Source organism: Conger conger, chromosome 10 (genome assembly GCF_963514075.1).
Source record: "Conger conger chromosome 10, fConCon1.1, whole genome shotgun sequence".
NCBI classification, from domain to species: domain Eukaryota; kingdom Metazoa; phylum Chordata; class Actinopteri; order Anguilliformes; family Congridae; genus Conger; species Conger conger.
Window position 1 is genome coordinate 21,113,196 of NC_083769.1, and position 19,836 is coordinate 21,133,031.

Genomic DNA, 19,836 nt, shown 5'->3' on the forward strand with positions numbered 1-19,836 from the left:
ACGGCTTTGGACGGGTTACGCAAACAGCGCCCCGCACGCTCAAACACAGCGGCGAAACCGGTGGCTCACTTCCTCCTGTCCTCACCAGCCGTGAGGGCACGGGGTGGGGGCAGAGCCGGGGTACCGCAGCCCCGACCGAGTCTCTGCGCCCGGCGCGCGCCGATCAGATTACCCAGAGTGCCGCAGTTCCCCCTCTCTCCGTTTGCTGTTTCCCCCTCTCCGTGCGACACGGGCGACCGTGGTGCAGGAGACGCGTCGCCGTGGTGACCGCAGGCTTGGTGCAGAACGTGGGGGGGGGGGGTTATGACGACCTCTTTGGAGGTTTTAGCGGTTTCGCTTAAGGGGGGCGGAGTTGTGTTGAGCAGGAAGAAGAGGGGGGGGGGGTTGGCTGCTCAATGTCATTTGGAGGTTGTGGGGGTTAATATGCGCACACCCTCATATTCTTATCAAAGAATGCACACACTGACGCACACACACACACACACACACACACACACACACACATTAGAGTCCCTGAGCTATGCACTCGCATATAAAAATATTCATTTAAAAAAAATAAGTTTGATTCAGGTGACACTGTGGATACGATTGTAAGACGTGTGTACTCAACAACGGTCCTATTATCGGAAACATACAATAACAACACAAAATAACAAAAAAACTGATAAACAACATTTCGATTGAGAGGAATTGCTATGGTTAGCAAACCTAACAACCCGTGACCCGCGCTACGTGGAATGCTCCGGGTCCTTAATCAAACACCCTTTTCATCCGTCCTGTGTTCCAGGTCGCGTACGCAGCTAGCACCATAAACACGCAAACCACACATATCTGATCTGAGGTGGCATTTGTCTGCGCTGATTGACACCATTAAGATCTTTAGACGGCTGATGCGTCAAAAAGCCGCAGAAAGAACCCAGAGAAAGAGCGCACTGATTTCAAATGGAGAAACCGAGGAAACCACAGACAAAAATGAGCGGGTGCAGTTCTTCGCAACCCTCTTGCCTGTTTTCTGTTTGTGAGGGTAATTATTTCACAGCCAGTGGAAGAAGGCAGACGGTGTGAGACAGCTGCATCGCACTGATAGCAGCCCCCTTAGGGCTGTCTGCACCAAGCTAAGGATAACCTTCTCATAACGTTAATTTGGAGCGAATGTTAACCCACAGTTATTACTAACCCAAAGCTAACATTTAGCTTTTGCTAAAGCTATCCCAGACCTGCTGTGGACCAGCTAATGCCAATCCAAAACTAATGTTAGCCAAAAGCTAATGTTAACCCACATCTGGTGGTAACCCGAACCTGCCGTAAAACAGCTAACGCTAACCTGAAGTCAATGGGTACAACAATGATAACCCACAGCTGTTCTAATTAGCAGCTATTGCTAACCACTAGTCCACGCTGGGTGTGAAACTGGGTGCCTTACATATTTAGCCACACTTCAATGACAAATCTAAATCCTGCACTGAAAATGTACTTTCTACTACATAAAATACATTTATACAGGCACATATTTTACTGCAGCAATTACAATCAAGGGCACTCTGGCACTGCTAAACCTTGGATGTGAAACTGCAACCTTGACTGGCATTTATTAAGATGTTCATTGCTATAATGTTTTACAACTGTAACTGTAACCTCTGAACCTACAGGCAACTGTAACTGTAACCACAGAAAAGTCTAGTTCCTTAAATACTACACTCCACAGCACACCAAAAACTCTCCCCTCCGAGTATTTCCCAGGCATGACCCTAACCCAGAAGCAATGGTGTTGGCCACAGGACCATTGACTAACTAATGAACGAATTATCCCTGCATTAATGAACTGTGATTCAGTGACCAAACTTTGAATTGTTCCCCCGAAAAGGTTGACTGTCTTTATTTACTCGTGGTAAACTGCTGAATCAATTAAGCCCATTTCTGAGAACAAACCTCTATAAACCCGGATCTGAGGAGGTCAGATAATTATACGCACAGAACACAACATTCCAACCCAGTAAAAAGACACAGCACAGGGACACTCACACACACGCATTCCCAGACCACTCAGAACTGCGGTTCTATGGACACTAAGGAGCGCGCCCCTGAGTATCAACCCTGCGGAAACAGCGAGCAAACAGGAAGGTTCCCATTGACTTATTATTCTTATTATGTCTGTTCTTTGGCAGATGGCCCACACCAAGGGTGACTTACACCTCTTCCATATGGCCCGTAAGCAGCTGAGCGTTTACGGAAGCTATTCGGTTTAGGGGCTTTACTCAAGGGTACAGTAAAACTGCAGTGCCCCCACTTTGGAATCAAACCCACTGCCACATGGTTTAACATGCTGGCTCCTTCCCATCTGGGGTGGTGAGCAAAAAATACCAACCTCCAAACCAGAGGTCATACAAGTTCTCCCACCAATGGTCTCTCAATACATGTACATAACGTTCCTTCAACATTTATCTTAGTTTCTCTTCGCATTTTTGCAATGCCCCCCTCAATGTTTACCCAATGTTCCTTTTGCATTTATCTAACGCGACCCAATATTTATCTATCGCTGCATTATCCTAACTCCCCTAAGCATGTACCTGTGCTTCCTCAACTTCTACCTAACGCTCCCACAATGTTGGCCTAACGCTCCCACAATGTTGGCCTAATGCTACCCGAATATGTACCGAATGCTCTAGCAATATTAGCAGGGTTAACAAAATAACACTTTCACATCTGACAAAGAACTCGATGAGGGAAGAGTCTGAAACAGTGCAAGAACACCAGTCTACTATTGGTCACCTGTCCACACTTCCTAGAAGTCACCTGTGCCACCCTTACTAACGGTCACCTGTGCCACCCTTACTAACGGTCACCTGTGCCACCCTTACTAACGGTCACCTGTGCCACACTTACTAACGGTCACCTGTCCACACTTCCTAAAAGTCACCTGTGCCACCCTTACTAACAGTCACCTGAGCCACCCTTACTAACTGTGCCATCCATACTAACGGTCACCTGTCCACACTTCCTAATAGTCACCTGTGCTACCCTTACTAACGGTCACCTGAGCCATCCATCTTAACGGTGACATATGCCTGACTGGGTTCTGGCAGTCTGAAAATATCTCCTGTCTACCTCTTGCTTCCTACAAATTAAGGTGCTTGAGAGCATCCCATGAATTCGCACCACACTCATTTTCACCTGCATTCATACGCCACCGGGAGTTTAACTTGAGATAAAGAATGCACAGGAATGTTCATCTGGCTTTCGAGGGCCAAAGTTGGGCTTTCTAACGGCAAACGTTTTTGCTTTTTAATGAATCGAGACTCTCAAACTCGACGTACGCACAAACTCACCCAGAATCATCCCACAACTTCTCTTCTCCTCCCCGGGGCTTCTCCTTGCTCCCTCGTTTCCCCGTTCCTCCTCTCACTGCTCCTCGACTGCCCCCCCACCCCAAAGATCGAGAGCTCCAAATCCTCTTCCACGTAACTCGCTCAGATGAAGGTCATTTCCTTTTTTTAAAAAGAAAGGAGTAAGTAAAGTCCAGCACTTGTAAGGCTGCCTCTAACCCTCTCTCCTCTCTTCAGCCAGGCTCCGTGCACGGTGAATTTTTGGAAGCCGGAGAAGAATTCCTGCAGTTGCGTTGTTTTCTGAAGGGGGGGGTTGGGTAAAACAGGTAGGGGGACAGTCCCACAGGGATAAATGATAACAAGAATAATAATTCTTAGAAAAGAAACAGTAGAGCCCCAGAGTATTTAAAAAAAAAAGGATTAAATCCACAGCAGGAAAAGCAGGATGTATGGAGGTCCACTACAAAAGCACTGAAAACAGGGTCTCCCTCTCAGCGTGAGCATTTCAGAGAAGTACAGGAGAGCACGCTGAGGCACACTGTCAAGCTGGTGCCTGCTTCTTTCCTTGCAATCCGCTCTCTCTCTCTCTCTCTCTCTCGGTGTCTCTCTCCCCCTCTCTCTCTCCCTCTGATTCTGTTTTTTTTTGGTCGGGTTGGGTATAACCTAAAGGCACCTTACATGCCTGCGCTCTGATTGGTGGCAGCTCCGGCCAATGGGAAAGGCAGCAGCCGCTTGTCATCCTGCAGAGTTTAAGTCATGAAAGCAGACAGTGTGGGACTAATAATGCCACTGTCCCTCCCTCCCTCCTCCTGCTTCCCTTGCTCTCTTCTCAGCTTGTCAGTACGGCTTGCTCGCATGTGGGTTTAACACCCCTCCCTCCCCTCCCCTTTATTCTTTTATCGTTTGTGGCTCCCTCCCTCGCTCCCTTCCTCTCTCTCTCTCTCTTCCTTCATCCCTGTGACTGTGAACTTGCCGAGTGTCTAATCTGTTCACGTCGTCTCTCCTCCTCATCTGTCAATGTGAGACTCCGTGCTCCTCCGTGCTCTTTTCTGCCTTTTCTGTGACTGCCTCGGAGGGGGGAGGGGGGAGGGGGGGAGAGTGATGGAATGGAACATGACAGAGCTGGGGGGAGAGAGAGAAAGGAGGAGGGGAAGAGATTAAACTAAACTCAGATTGACAGAGATGGAGAGGTATGGAGTGACAGAGGTGAGTGAAGAGAGAGAGAAAGAGAGAGAGGGAGAGAGAATGAGAGAGGGTGAGAGAGAGAGAGAGAGAGAGAGAGAGAGAGAGAGAGAGAGAGGAGAGGAGAGGAGAGGAGAGGAGAGGAGAGGAGAGGAGAGAGAGAGAGAGAGAGAGAGAGAGAGAGAGAGAGAGAGAGGCTGAAAGGCATAAATAAGCTCAGGGGGTGATTAATTGTGCCACAGAGCTTTTTCAGTACTTAGCTCAGGACAAAAACACAACTGTTGGCAGATGAAAATTGAACAAATAAAACAAACAGGAGCAGAGTGTGTAATGCAAGGCATGCTCGACTGTACAGGAGGGTTCAGTGGACGCTCTGCAGCTTTATTCTCTCAACAACTGTGTGTGTGTGTGTGTGTGTGTGTGAGAGAGAGAGAGAGAGAGAGAGAGAGAGAGAGAGAGAGACTGTGTGTGTATGTGTGTGTGTGTGTGTGTGTGTGTGTGTGTGAGCAGGATCAGAGGGCCAGAGCACTACTGAGAATCCTTCTGAGACAGACTAACAGGACTGTTAAAGTGTCAACTGTGAGCATGAACATGCACGCATGCATGCACACACACACACACACACACACACACACAAACACATTACACAAGTATACGCATACACTCATGAACACACACACAACGACAAATTCCCTTGTACATACACTTAGACATATTTCACAAATTGTATGTTGTTTGTAGTAGTCACAGATTGTCAACTAAACTATAAAACATGATTGGATGGTTGGGGACATATTTGAGTCTCATTCCTATGCAACCAGTACCCCCACAGTACAGGATATCTGCGATCCATATCTGGCACAGTACAGTAGTTTGCGGCAAAGTAAGTTTTATGTTAAAATACCACACTGTTTGGTGCAGAACAGTCAATTTTGGGTTCCAATCCAAGCACAAAGGTTCTGATGCAGAACAGTCAATTTTGGGTTCTGGCCCAGACATAAACATTTTGATGCAGAACAGGCCATTTTGGGTTTGAATCCAGGCATGAAGGTTCTGATGCAGAACAGTCAATTTTGGGTTCTGGCCCAGGCACAAAGGTTCTGTTGCGCAACAGTGGATCCTGGGTTCCGGTCCAGGTGTACTGGCTCTAGCACAGAACAGTGGAAGCGCTCAGCACATTGGTTCCCTGGTCATAGGAGTGTGTGCAGCAGAGGCGACGGTGCTGGTTCCCTGACTGTACGAGCACGCAACAGCCACAGAAGGCGATGGCGATGGTCGGGTCCAGGTGTACTGGCACAGAACAGTGGCGTGTGGGAAGCGCTCAGCGCACTGCTTCCTTGGCCGTAGGAGTGCGCGAGACAGCCACAGAGGCGCTGGTTCCCTGGCCATACGGCCACAGAGGCGCTGGTTCCCTGGCCATACGACCACAGAGGCGCTGGTTCCCTGGCCATACGACCACAGAGGCGCTGGTTCCCTGGCCATACGGCCACAGAGGCGCTGGTTCCTTGCCATACGACCACAGAGGCGCTGGTTCCCTGGCCATACGGCCACAGAGGCGCTGGTTCCCTGGCCATACGGCCACAGAGGCGCTGGTTCCCTGGCCATACGACCACAGAGGCGCTGGTTCCCTGGCCATACGACCACAGAGGCGCTGGTTCCCTGGCCATACGACCACAGAGGCGCTGGTTCGTCAGGTCCAGGTGTACAGGCTGAAGCGCAGAGCGGTGGCGTGTGGGAAGCGTTCAGCGCGCTGGTTCCCTGGCCGTAGGAGCGCGCGCAACAGCCGCAGAGCCGATAGCGCTGGTCGGGTTTCCTCATTAGCAGCACAGCTATCAATAATGCAGGGCGGGGTCGTGTCGCGCTCAATGGCCCGAGTGCTAATGTGCTGTCCCGCAGGGCGGGGCCCGGGGCCGGCAGGACTTTAATAGATGTCACCGTGAGAGGGGGAAATCCGAGCAGGGGGATCGCATCGCAGCCCCCAGGGAGAGGAGGGGGAGGGGGGGGGAGATTACAGGCAGGGCCTGGGATGAGCACGGGGGGGGAAGGACAGGACATTAAGAACGGGAACAGGAGGGCTGAGGCCTGCGACTTCACTTATCGATCGGATCCGCCATTGGGCGACCGCCAGCCGGCTTCCTGGCGCGGCTGCGGACCGCGCGAATACCTGCTTTTACTCAACGCTGCAGGGTAGAGGGCTAGAGAGGCCTGTCCACACCAAGACCGATAACTACCACAGACACTACATTGTTTAAAAAAACGTTCTAACTCAAGTGGATGTCGGAATCCATGCTGCAACTACAATGACAACGACAGTGATGAACTATACTGTTGGGATCCCCTTCAAAACTTTTTTCAGCTGCATGAACAATAATACACTGACTGCCAATCAAAATCAAACTATATTTACATGGCAGATGACATAGCTGATAGACTACTCACAGAACGCTATCGTTCATCAGTGTGGATGCTCACGTTGTTCTCTTTATCGGCACATAGTTATCATTCTTGGTGTGGACTGGTCTTAAAGGTCAACATAGGTCATTTCGGACTTCTAATGGTCAAGAAAGGAATAGCAGCAACAACCTATATCCCTCTGTAAATGTGGTGATGTTGAAACGCCATTGGCTGTGGCAATTAGAACCAATTTTTGCTTGAATTATTGTACAGCTATACAATGTTTTGGTACAGCGTGTCGAGCCATCAACAGTAAATTTTGAAACCCAAATTTAAGGACTATAAACACAGGCAGAGGGTGAGTCAACATGTCAGTGAGCCCTTTTCAAAGGGGGGGAAGGTGGGGATAGTAAGGATGGCGGTTGGTGCTTAGGTGGCAGTGTAGTGTAACGGTTAAGGAAATGAGCTCGGAAGTCTGAGGTAGCAGTTGAAATTCCTAAGTCAACATCCAACCCTGTAAAGTGAATTATATATATCCACAAAAGTAGCCTTTCCAAGCCGCTCTGCATAAGAGCATCTACTAAGTGGTAAAATGTATCCGTAAATGTCCGTCAAACAACCGTCCGGCCAATCGAGACTCAGATTTAAGGCTGTGCTTTGGCACCTCTGCCAGGGAAATTAGTGTAAACAAGGAGAATGTGCACAGCACAGCAGTGACCAGACACAACAGCACAGAGCGGGGGCCATCCCAACAGCAAAACAGATTCATGAGTCGCAATTAATCCCACAGCAATTTGCGCACATAAACACAACGTTATTTTAGTTTTATAAGCCAATATATTTTTTAAATGCTTTCAGAATGCCATAATGTGAGATACATACACACACAGTACACGCACGGACGCACGGACGCACACACACACAGGGAGAGATGAAGGGAAAAAGCCCACATTGCAGGTAGGCTGAACAAAGCCCCGTCTGACTGTGACGGAAGAAGGTGGCACTATGGTGTGAACCACTCAGGAATATGAAACTTATCTGTTTCCTGTCCTGTCTGGTCCTTAAGGGCAGTGTCCAAAAGGTCAACCTTTTTCTGATCTTTAAGATGAGCAAACACGTTTGGAAAAGGATCAGAATGCTGTGTCTGGGCACATAATGGATTCAATGACTCTGGGGGGGGGAGGAGGGAGCTTCAGGGTTCAGAGAGCACAGTAAAGGTAAAGACTGACACACACAGACCAGCACTTCTGGAGAGAAGTGCTAATATTATTATCATTGGCTATTTGCCAATGTGACTGATGCACCGGCATATTTATATACAGTGGCACCCTTAACAGAGATGGACAAAAAGGCTGCATATAATAAACAACACTGATAATGATCTATATTTTATGTTCAAACATACAGGAAAACTATATACTTGGATTTCAATAAATGTTGTTGTTTCAATTTTTTTATTGAGTAATCTCTTTTTTTCTTAAAATCACAGGTGCCACAATTATTGGCACCCCTAACAATTATTGTAGATATAATCAAACAATACAGCTATATTTTCACATTCCATCACTTCCTGCATAAAAGATGAGGCAACAAATCCCTTTGCAACAAAGAAAAGGCTATCGATTGTCATTTCAGAAGACACAGATGGTAATTGACCATCACAAGTCAGGTAATGGATATAAAAAAAATACATAAACAGTTAAACATACCACTTAGCACTGTAAGGGCTAAAACATATGGAATGCTTGCCCACTGTACTTACTGTATTATCCATGAATGCTAGAATTTTGCTGCAAATTTGCTGGAACAAATACAAACACAAGCCAGATAAGGTAGAATTCTGTCATAAAGTAGCAGCTGTCCATAGCCATGGCCAACATCGTGTCTATAGTTCACACACTAAAACTATGGCTGAGTCCTTAGGCTAAGTCAGTACAGCTATGATACCTCACTACTGGGAACAACAGGGCCAATCTCCTGGACCTGACTGGAACCTGCTCTACTGGGTCACAAGGGCAACTCAAACCACAGCACCACAGCAAATGGTGTTCCCACCACTGTTACCACTGTTAATGCCACCATTTTGGCACTAATTTCTGTAATTTGCCTCTAACAAGTCCAGGTCAATGACAATGCAATAATGTTATTGCAATACGCTGCCTTGCTGCCAAAGTCATTTCCCTAAGCTTTGTCGCCCCCTGGTGGTGGAGTGAAGGCAGCACAGCACCACACACACCACATTCATCAGAACCCTCCTTTTTTACATCAGGATGTGAAAGTTCAGTCTTAAGTCATGAACACCAAGTAGGAATGCAAAAGACATCCTGTGAAAACACAGACGTCTGCAACAAAACCATTGGAACACAACCTAAGACGGTCAAGGCTCTTTCAACCCAATGTTGTAGAAGAGAGCAATCAGAAACTACTGTACCACACACACACATCCAGACTGCAACAGCAGAGCTGTGTATATGAAAAAGGAGCGCTGCCAGGGTACTGGTGCGTACTGTACACACAAAGTGATGTGCTGCTCCAACAGACACAGGCCAAAAGATTCAAACAAACACATTTCTTCATTTTTTCGCACTATTAAACACAGTAAGAGGAGCGATGTCAAATGAATGCTAGTCAGAAACGGGGATGGAGGATTCAATGGGGACATGTCAAGGAGAAACCTCACTTGTACAAGAAAAAAAACACCACAGCTCTAAGTTTAAATGCTGCTACACACACACACACACACACAGAAACTCACACACACTGCATGTGTGTTTCTGTATGTTCATATACAGTGAAGCACACACAGACTCACAACCACAAAATGGAACTCCCACAAAGACACATACACTGAACGGCACACACACAGACACTTGCATTTACTGTAAGCACAGCAAAACATGCACATACATAAACACCAACACAATGAAACACGCACCGTGAAACCAACACATACATAAACACCCACACAATGAAACACGCACAGTGAAACTGACACATACATAAACACCCACACAATGAAACACTCACAGTGAAACTGACACATACATAAACACCCACACAATGAAACACGCACAATGAAACTGACACATACATAAACACCCACACAATGAAACACGCACAGTGAAACTGACACATACATAAACACCCACACAATGAAACACGCACAGTGAAACTGACACATACATAAACACCCACACAATGAAACACTCACAGTGAAACTGACACATACATAAACACCCGCACAATGAAACACGCACAGTGAAACTGACGCATACACGCAGGGAAATATACACACACAGACGTGCACGAACACACACACGCGCACACACACACGCGCACACGCACGCGCACACACGCGCACACACGCACACGCAAAAATTCAATGGAATCCTCATGAGCAATGCAGATTAATCCCTTAGCCGATGTTCCAAAAATAATTCAAAATCCCCTTAAACTGCAGAGGCCCAAAGCCAGGACTCTCATTGAAGGTTTCATTTCTGATTGTCCTCCACTGCAGCAGAAATCCCAGGGTTAGGATCTATTTCTGCTCTGACTGTCACACTATGGGGCTTCAATAATCTTTAATCACATTGAAATAGAGGAAATAACTGCAAGCAGCCAGATCACTGAATGCGAATACTTCTTTCATTATGAAAACAAGTTACCAGACCAGATCTGCAATGTGATGAAATATTTAACGTAGAAAGACCAGGGTCACCACTGCAGAAAAGGCAGCTTTCATAAGCCTGCCTCAGCTCACTAATCCTGAAGCGGTTATTCGGTTGGCATGAGAAGGGGAGATCTGAATGGACAGTTGAACAGTCTCAGTTGTGGTCAGATTTAACCACATAACCTTGCTGCCTCTGGTCAGGGGATATAGGCCCGGCTCTTCAATCCTGAGAAAATCATATTTCATCGTCATATAAAACAAGAAAGGCCCTTACAGTGTATGTCCCCGCAGTAAATTACCTTCACTTAAATGACTTTCACCCCCTGGTTCCTCTCTCCTTCGCTCCACAGCGTTAGTGTTTGGCCTGGGCACACATCACACTTCAGATCTTGTGTTCCTTACAACACCTAGCTGATGAATTTAGAGACTACGCAGAAAGGTCAAAGTTGAAGTGGGCGGGCTGTATTGCTAAAAACGTTCCTTCCTTTGCACTTGGCCCATCAGAGAGCCAGGAATCACAAAATAGACAAAGTTTCTGAATTAGTAAAAAACAAATCTAGTGGAAATCGGTGCCTTCAGACATAAGCGACAGTTTGGAAGTTAGTGAGGGGAAGAAACAGGATTTATGAATATGGATTCCAGATGCCCGGTGCAGTTAGCATGCTATTATATATAACTTGTTTGCATATGAGCACAATTAAAAAATGCTATTATTCACTTGGCATGTTCGATACGGTTCTGAATTTAATCTGCGATTCTTTCTGTTTAAAGAACCGTGTGAGTGTGTCTGTGTGTCTGTGAGAGACAAAAGTGTAATAATGGGAGAGTTAGTGTGGGTATGTGCATTTCTGTGTGAGATGTGAGGGCATACATGTGCAGGTATGAGAGTGACTGTGTGTGTGTGTGTGTGAGTGTGTGTGTATCGGCATAGTCTGCAGAGGGGAATGTTGATGTTGACTGTTACGCCCTCGCACGGCGATGGCAGTTTTACACTCACGGTCGAAGGCAAACGCCTCCTCCCTCCTAACTCTTGCTAACCCACCCCGCCCGCCCACCGAACTCACAGCACACAAACGGAGGAATGACCAGGCCCAGCTGTCCTCTGCCCATGCCTGCGGTTCACCAGCTCCATGGCGGGCATCCCGGACACGACACACCAGCTTCGGTTCCAGCTCATGGTCAGAGTGAAAAAACCTTTCAGCTGGAAGTCACATTGCGTAATGGCCAGCTGAAAGCACTACAAGCAAAGCCTGCCAACAAACGCGTCACGTGCGGAAGAGGTCGAGTACACAGGCAGACCCTGGATTATTGACTTTGCCAGGAGGGCCGTGACATCACAGCTGAGGGGGTGCACCTCGGTAGGCAGGCCCCAGTGAAACCTATTTTCCTTTCATTCAGGACCTTTTACTGTTTGGGCAGCAGTTGATTTTGGGTCTATTTTTGCCATTTGTTTATCTGTCTACTCATAACTGAAACTGAAAAAGGTGGTGATAAATCTAAGAAGAAAAACACCCGCACTGCAGCCAGCTACGTTGCTGGGCATTTGATTTAAAATGACGATACATTACATATACATTGGTAGACACCACATCCGAGCTGTTTTTTTGCATTCGGGTAAAGCACCCTGCTCATGCTGTAGGTATATTGGGACCTGAGCCAAAATCCTCCTGCTTGTACAGTAAGTTCTGTCATGGCTCAGACGCATAACTCTGATGCCTTGACACTTGCAACAAATTTGAATTCTTTATTATTGAGTGCAGACATATGGCTCCCAAAAACATGAGATCCTTGGCTCCTATCATTTCTCAATAGCAGAAAAAGACAGATCCAGTTGGCAGTATTTCCAGAACATTCATCAGTCTCCAGCTGCTTTTGGTTATTTTGTGTAATGGTGCGGTTTCAGGCACTTACACCACATGAGCCTCACATCTCTGACTGGCTCAGGGACTCCCATGAGTCCTCTGGGTTCTATGAGAAGAATAGTGTAAAAAAGAGTCCCATCACCTCCTTACAGCACAGACCAATCAGGCCCAGCTTACCGCCATGTCAGTAACCATTGGGTTCATGTGCGCTGCTTTTATGGCTAGCTGACAGAACAGCAAAATCCCACTAAATGAACTAGCTACAGTGGCTAGTTAGCCGACTAACATGAGGCCAAACATGCAAAACTCTAAAGGGCAACAAGGCGGTAACACTAAGGGGAAATTCAGCTTTGTTTCCTGTGCATTTAAGCTCCAAAATGGAGCATAATTTGGATTTGAAAGGGGCATAAACACTGTTGGAGCTCAGGGTCTGTGGATCTGCACACAGCCTACCCCTGCGTCTAGCACGGGTCACGTGACATGCTAAAGCCTCGTACACAGCAACAGCCAAGTGAGTTACATACTCACTATAGTATAATTGATATTATACTGTAATATCAATGATTTTTAAAAGCTTCACTTGACCAATTTACCCAATCAATCTACTAATCTGTGTGGCCATATTTCTGACAGTGCCCCAAACAAGCAGGTAGCCATTCAGGTTTAAGACTAACTGCCTTAGTGCATTATTTTACACTGAATAAAATGGAAGGTTTTTATTCAGTGTAACTTTAACAGTTTAAAGTGAGTGCTTAAAAGCAATTACATTTCCGATATTTCACACCTTCGTCATCAAAATTGTTATCTTCTGACAGTGTTTGGATCGTTGAACGGATGACTTTAGAGGGAAAAGGCTAGACAAACCCAAGTATTGAGATAGCATAGCGTTGAGACTGAGCCACAGCCTTACCTGAGCCCCACATTAACAGCCTCGGTCCTCTCTTCTTTCCTCCAACTCTATCTGTTCGCTCGGCACTGTAACCGTTTTCCCCAGGAGTTTCCGTGTGCGGGTGTCTCTGCGGGCGGTTGAGTACCGGGATGACTTCAGCAGACCCGGCCTTCACTGTGCTGGGAAGCGGGAAGATGTCTTCCGCAAGACTGGAAGATCCTGAGCGGTTTCCCTCCGGAGAGCCGATGAGAACTTCTACACAACGACGGCAACAGCCCACAGAGGCTGCGTCTGGGGGAGGGGGGGGGGTGGTGGAGAGGGAGAGAGAGAGAGAGAGAGAGAGAGAGAGAGAGAGGGAGAGAGAGGGGGAGAGCAAACATGCTGCACTGTCGCCCTTCTCTCCCTCTCCCCGGCTGTGCTTTTCACCCCTGTGAGAAATCGCAACAAGTGCAAAGGGATTCCAGCAGCCAATCAGGTTGGGACTTGAGTAATTGGGGACAACTGTCAAGGAAAGTGGGGGTGGGGGGGTGGCAAAGAGAGGGTCGAGTGTCAATGGGAGCTCATAGAGGAAAGTGGGGGCACTCAGACTTACAGTAGGAGGACAGGAGTCTTGCTTGTTCATCTGAGGATTTTTACACACTTGCTTTGAGGCCCACGTCCACACTTCCTGGCATGATTATTATTATTTTTTTATTTTTTTATTTTTTTTTGGCAGATACCCTTAGCCATGTGAGTTACAGTACACATATTACATTTCTACAGCCGGATATTAGCCAGATCAACTCGCTGTACAAGGTACTGTATTTGTAGCTTGAGTGTAAAGACACCATCATAACCTAGGAATCTAACCGCTGGACTTTCAGCTCCAAGACTCGTTGTGAGTGTACTGCTGCCCTCAACAGTGTACTGCTGCCCTCTACCTGAAGAGATTTATAAAGGGTTAAAGAGCAACTGAGCTCATAACCTGGAGGCTGCAGGTTCAATTCCCTGGGAGGAAAATTGTACCATTGAGCAAGCAAGGAACCTGACCTAAATGACTCAGGTAAATACTGCAGTGAATGCCAGTCCTTGAACTTGCGTGTGCTTCCACGGACAGTTAACTAGTTCTTGATTAAACGCGCATTTGTTGAGCTCTGTTGATGTCATGAGTAAATTTGTTGGTATATTTGGAAAGAGACATTCCTGTTCAGTTTTTCAGCACATTGTCGGTGCACTGATAGGCATGATAGATGAGACCCGCAGAGGTCATTATATCATGGTAAACTGGACCCAAAAAGTTGTAAATTAGTCCTGACATGCCATTCGCTCACATACTGCCAATAAGAGACCCCCTGCATTTGATTGGCCAGTTCTCCTGTAGCGCTGTATGTATGCACACACACACATACGTGGACACACACATGCAGGCATACACATAAACACACACACACACACACACACACACACACACACACCTTTCCCTGGACAGGCTGGGTAGAAAAGAGCAGAGGGAGGAAGGCAGTGATTTAGAGCAGTAAGCACATTCACCAGCTGAAGGCTTTCATATTGGGTTACAGGGCAAATGTGTACCCTCCCTCTGATGAATATGTCTTCCCATTAAAGTTATCCTCAACAGCACTGGGGAAGCCTTGAAAGGAAATATTTTTATGATGGTACATTTACAGCTGTCTGTGTGTGTGTGTGTGTGTGTGTGTGTGTGTGTGAGAGAGAGAGAGAGAGAGAGAGAGAGAGAGAGAGAGACAGAGAGAGAGAGAGAGAGAGAGAGAGAGAGAGAGAGAGAGGGGGGGAGAGAGAGAGAGTGTCAAGTCATAATGTATTTAAAGTGCATTTCACAGTGCAAGTCTCAAAACACTGTACATTTAAAAACATAAAATATCAGAGATAATGAAAGATAATACACCCTAACTGGGCAACAGCATAACAACAATAACAACCAAATTACATCAACAACATCAAAAAGTCATGAGGGGTTTGGGGGGTTGTACGAGGGTGTGAAAAAATGTGCTTTTAGTCTACTTGGAAAAATATTACGAGAACGTGCATGTCTCCTTGATGGGAGAAGAGCATTCCAAAGGCAGGGAGCACAGCATTGGAATGCCCTGCCCCCAGCTGATTTTCTTTAAACTAGGAAGTGCTAAAAGTCTGGCATCTTGGGAGTGTAGGGGGGATGCGGTGTAATAAGATTAGAGAGGTATGATTGTGAGAGTGTTTTATATGCAGTTATATTTCCAGTAGCAGTTGGAAATCTGCTCTAGTGTGCACTGGCAGCCAGGGGAGTGAAGACAGGATGGGAGTTACACTATATGTTCATATTTTCTAGTTTTTGTGAAGATACTGGCTGCAGTATTTTTAACAAGTTGGAGACTTTTAACGGTTGTTTTAGGTAGACCAGAGAAAAGGACATTACAGTAATCTAACCTGTGTGTGTGTGTGTGTGTGTGTGTGTGTGTAGTATGGACACATATGACAAATACATATACAATTTTTCCAGTAATCTAGGTACCGCTCCTAGTGCATATTCAGTAACGACTTTTCAGCCTTTTAATTATGCAAATTAAATTAATGCTAAACATGCTAAAACAATGTACTGGATATAAAAATAGTACTTTATTTGTATTATTCTGCCACTTGGGGGCGATGACGTGTTGCCGATATTCCTGTACAAAAACTGCAGAGAAATTACATGCATTTTCCCACTCACATTTAGGCATAAAACATGTGCGGTAAAATATGTGTGCGTCTTGTGTTTCAAACCAGGCACAGATTACAGGAACCTCCGTGATCCATCAATGCCGTTAAACAAAAATAAATAAAAAATGGATATTTCCCCTAATTTTTTTCAAAACAGCGGCGTTATGTTACTGTCAACATTGTTTATCGTGGCATTGAATTTCCTTCCGTTGTACCCCAGGTTGTAAGCGTCTCTGGTCCAGATCTGCGCCGAATATGCCGCGAAGTCAGCCGGAACCGGCTAAGATTTCCACCTGGCGGTGTGGCTAATAAATGGACATTCCCGTTCACCCTGTTCGTGGGCGAGCACACAGAAGCGTGCCCTGCAAATAGGACATACCACGGCTGGGCTAAAACAATAACATGCACACACAACAGCCCTTTTCGAATAAGACTGTCTTAAATCCCTGTCCTGCAAGAGCAGAATATTCCGTATCCGTGTCTCCTTCCTGGCTTTGGAGTCGAAAGACCACGAAATAAATTCAGGTGTCTCAATCAGTTGAACCGACTGCTCGTTAAATGACGTTGGTATAATACATCCAATAGCAGGCTTTATGAATCTAGTATTCGCAGAGCAACACCAGAATTGATCTTGTCTGTAGCAGGGAGACATGGATGAAGTGGTTCATTTCAAACCGTTCACGGACAAGCTGCACGCCTATGACCAAATGTACAGTTATGAGAGACGGCTGCAAACCTTCACCGACTGGCCTTTTCTGGAAGACTGCAAATGCACTCCTGAGCAGGTGAGTACCCCGTGCATTGGGCTCTGACCCTGTATGAGAATGATTAAACGACTGGAGGCCGATGAGCCGCGATGGTGAAGGCTACATGGCCTAAATTAAATGTCGAATGGCGATTCTTTGTACAAAACTAATTTTGGTTTAGGATTAAATGTATTATGTGACTATGAAACGGGGCCAATGTCGTATGTTGTATTTTTTTTTCTCATGGAGGAAAAACTAATTACTTGACGAAATGAATCGGTGGTGTTAGTTTTTGAGCGACGCATATGCACACCCCCATACCCCAAAATCCTTGCATTTGCATGTGTCCTGGAGGGAAGTTAATGCCATTTTCTCCTGATTTGTAGGATTGTGGGCCTATTTGACAATGTTCTGGTACTGCATGCGTTCACCTTTTCTTTTTAAAACTGCACTCCTTATGGTCCACAGAGACACGCAATTGATTAGATGTAGCAGGTGTAGTATTCTGTTGCGGTTGGTCCGCCGTCTCGTTTTCACCCTGCCCCTTACTGCTGGGTGAAGTGCCTGTTGACAGGACTCTAAAACTGGCACGCTCCACGTGGTTTGCTAATGAGACCGAATGTTTTTATTGGTTCGGCACAGTTGTGTGCCTCGGACTAAAATTACTGGTGCAAGACTGCGATGCATGTCGCACATGCTTTCTGTACAAGTTGTCTCATTTGCAGTTTACATGAGTGAATTATGTTTTGGCTTGTAAATGGACAAGAACTTACACGGTTATTGGGGAAATTGGGACTAACCGCTTGAGTTGCCTTGCTGATAAACCAACTTATTGTCATGTCCTACTGAACATCTGAAGTTTGGGTGGGTGTTCCCTGGGGAACACTAAAATGCTATTGGAAGGGGACCTTCTGGACCATGTAAGCAAAAACACTGGTCTAGACACTGGGCACTAGGAGGCATCTGGATGAGACCTTAAGAACAATATTCCTTCTCTACTTGTATTCACATGGCTAATAGACATGGTTGATGTTACACTACTGATTAGTCCCCCTCAGTTGTTTGGATGTACCATGCCATCTTATTTCCCCAGGCCATTGCTGTAAATCCATCCATCTGCTGATCGATCTGCTCCGATAAAAGGCCACGGATTATGGACAGGTGTGTGTTGCAGTGAATCACGGTAAATGTGTGTGTATGGTGGCTCTCTCCCCTCAGATGGCCAAGGCGGGGTTTGTCCACTGTCCCAGTGAGAACGAGCCAGACGTGGCCTGCTGTTTCTTCTGCCTGAAGGAACTGGAAGGGTGGGAACCCACAGACGACCCCTGGTAATCTCCCCAATATGATTCCACAGTGTAGTCTCAAGTCTGGTGTAAATCTACAGTCTATCTGGCCAGTAGCAGTGGTTGCAGTAGCAGTCGAATACATCATTGTTTTAACTTCAAATACTTTTCTACTCATTGCTGAGTGTCTGGTGTGTTTAAACCTATGAAATGCTCTCAAAATTGGCAAACTCAACCTGGTCCATTTGGTTGGCTTGATTTACACCAGGCAAGATCAATCGAACACGGAAAAGTATTTGAATCGGAAGTGAGTACATATGTGAACTGGGTCTGGGTGGTAATTTGTTTGTCAGGACACCTGCGCTCCTCCTCCCACCTCCTCTCTCTCTCTGCAGGTCTGAGCATGCCAAGCGCTCCCCAAACTGTGGGTTCCTGGCCCTGGACAAGGATGTGGGGGACCTCACAGTGAAGGAGTACTTCAAGCTGGAGCAGGAGCGACTGTGCATCTGTATTGTGAGTTTTCCCTGTAAAACCAACCAACCCGATGTCTAAATCCAACTTTTCTTATTAGTCTTAGACATGTTTTTACTGTTTTGTCCTTCACTGTTGCAATAAGTTCAAAGGAAGCAGTGGTTGAAATCAGATTCCATCTTCTGTAAAATGTAATTATGTTGCTTTCTCTACCATGTCAATAATGTCATACATCCAGGGCCAATGCACATGCAGGCCATGTTCCATTCCTCCTGAATTCGCTGCAAGGAGGAGGCTAGAGAAAGGAGAGAAGGAAAGGAAATGGATGAGAAAAATAATCATTGGGATGAGCCCCTGGTCTTTGCTTTTGTTTCTTTTACTGAAGTGGTTCTGAAACAACCCTGGGAATTCCTGGTTTTAGTTACAGCCAGTCTCTTACTCAAGGTTGTTAGTGGCAATCTAGTTCCTCAGTTTTGGTGGATTTGGCGCCCACCCATGGTGACTGGTAGTCATAACCAGTCTATTCTACACTTGGTGATGGTCTTCTGATTGTCCAGGTGGTTTCCTTCTTTCGGTTACTTTACTGCTTGTACTTTCATCCATTGTTGTAATGTTACTGCAAACCAAAACGACTGTTTGAACTCTTCTGTTTATGCTGCTCAAACTATGCGGCTCTGCGCTCATTTCTTCTATATGGTGTAAACTTGCAATTTATGTTGCTTGCTTGCCTGCTCTTGAGACTCCATTAACCCCATTGAGTTATTTATTTTCTGTCCCTGTCCAGAGGAAAGCTACCAACCAGAAGATTGCTCACTTCCGTGACGCTGTGGACAGCACCTGCAGTGAACTTGAGCTGCTGTTTAAGATCAAGCCTGGACAGTTTTCTAATATGAGAAACTAAAACCAGGATTTCAGATCCCTCCAGGACCCCTGTAGTTTGTTATAGCTATTGTCTATTTCTTATTTTTTTAAATGTTATTAATAATAAACCTACAAATGGTCTTTCACAAGTTTGTTGCAATACCTAATATTGGCCACCAGATAGACCTGCAGTACCAAGCACCGAGTGAATTTGTCTGTCATGCAAGATGAACAGGCTTTTTTTTTTTTTTTTTTTTTTTTTGGGTCCATAGTTTAACATTTCTTGAAGGGGTATCTGCTAGCTTCCTCATTTTTAGTCCCATGAGCTAAACTTGGGGATAGGAGAACATTTTGTCCCCCACTCTTGCTGAACTTTAACCCCAGACAGATGGCTCTTAAGCCCCTCCCCCTTGTTTCAGTACCAACTGTTGCCAAGTAACATCTGTCATATAGGAGCACTGCTC

At 46.1% G+C, this 19,836-nt stretch overlaps 2 protein-coding genes across 6 annotated transcripts in view; one reads left to right on the top strand and one right to left on the bottom strand.

Moving 5' to 3' along the window:
* Positions 1-13,629, bottom strand: part of LOC133139120 (zinc finger protein 385A-like) — a 91,198-nt gene extending 77,569 nt beyond the window's left edge. For 2 of the 5 annotated variants that reach the window (XM_061258439.1, XM_061258438.1), the window contains exons 1-2: positions 13,342-13,629; positions 11,634-11,741 (exon numbers count right to left, since the gene is read on the bottom strand). In XM_061258439.1, coding sequence (XP_061114423.1) covers positions 11,634-11,679 — 46 coding nt within the window. In that variant the 5' untranslated portion in view covers positions 11,680-11,741; positions 13,342-13,629. Of the gene's footprint in view, positions 1-3,326; positions 3,932-11,633; positions 11,742-13,341 lie in introns of those variants that run through there. The other 3 variants (XM_061258442.1, XM_061258440.1, XM_061258441.1) reach the window with 3 other exon arrangements.
* Positions 13,630-16,343: 2,714 nt separating this feature from the next.
* On the top strand, positions 16,344-19,521 carry birc5b (baculoviral IAP repeat containing 5b). Its single transcript, XM_061258510.1, has 4 exons — positions 16,344-16,796; positions 17,976-18,085; positions 18,436-18,553; positions 19,296-19,521. The coding sequence occupies exons 1-4, from the start codon at positions 16,662-16,664 to the stop codon at positions 19,410-19,412; spliced, it is 480 nt and encodes a 159-aa protein (XP_061114494.1). The 5' UTR covers positions 16,344-16,661; the 3' UTR covers positions 19,413-19,521.
* The last annotated feature ends 315 nt before the right edge of the window (positions 19,522-19,836 follow it).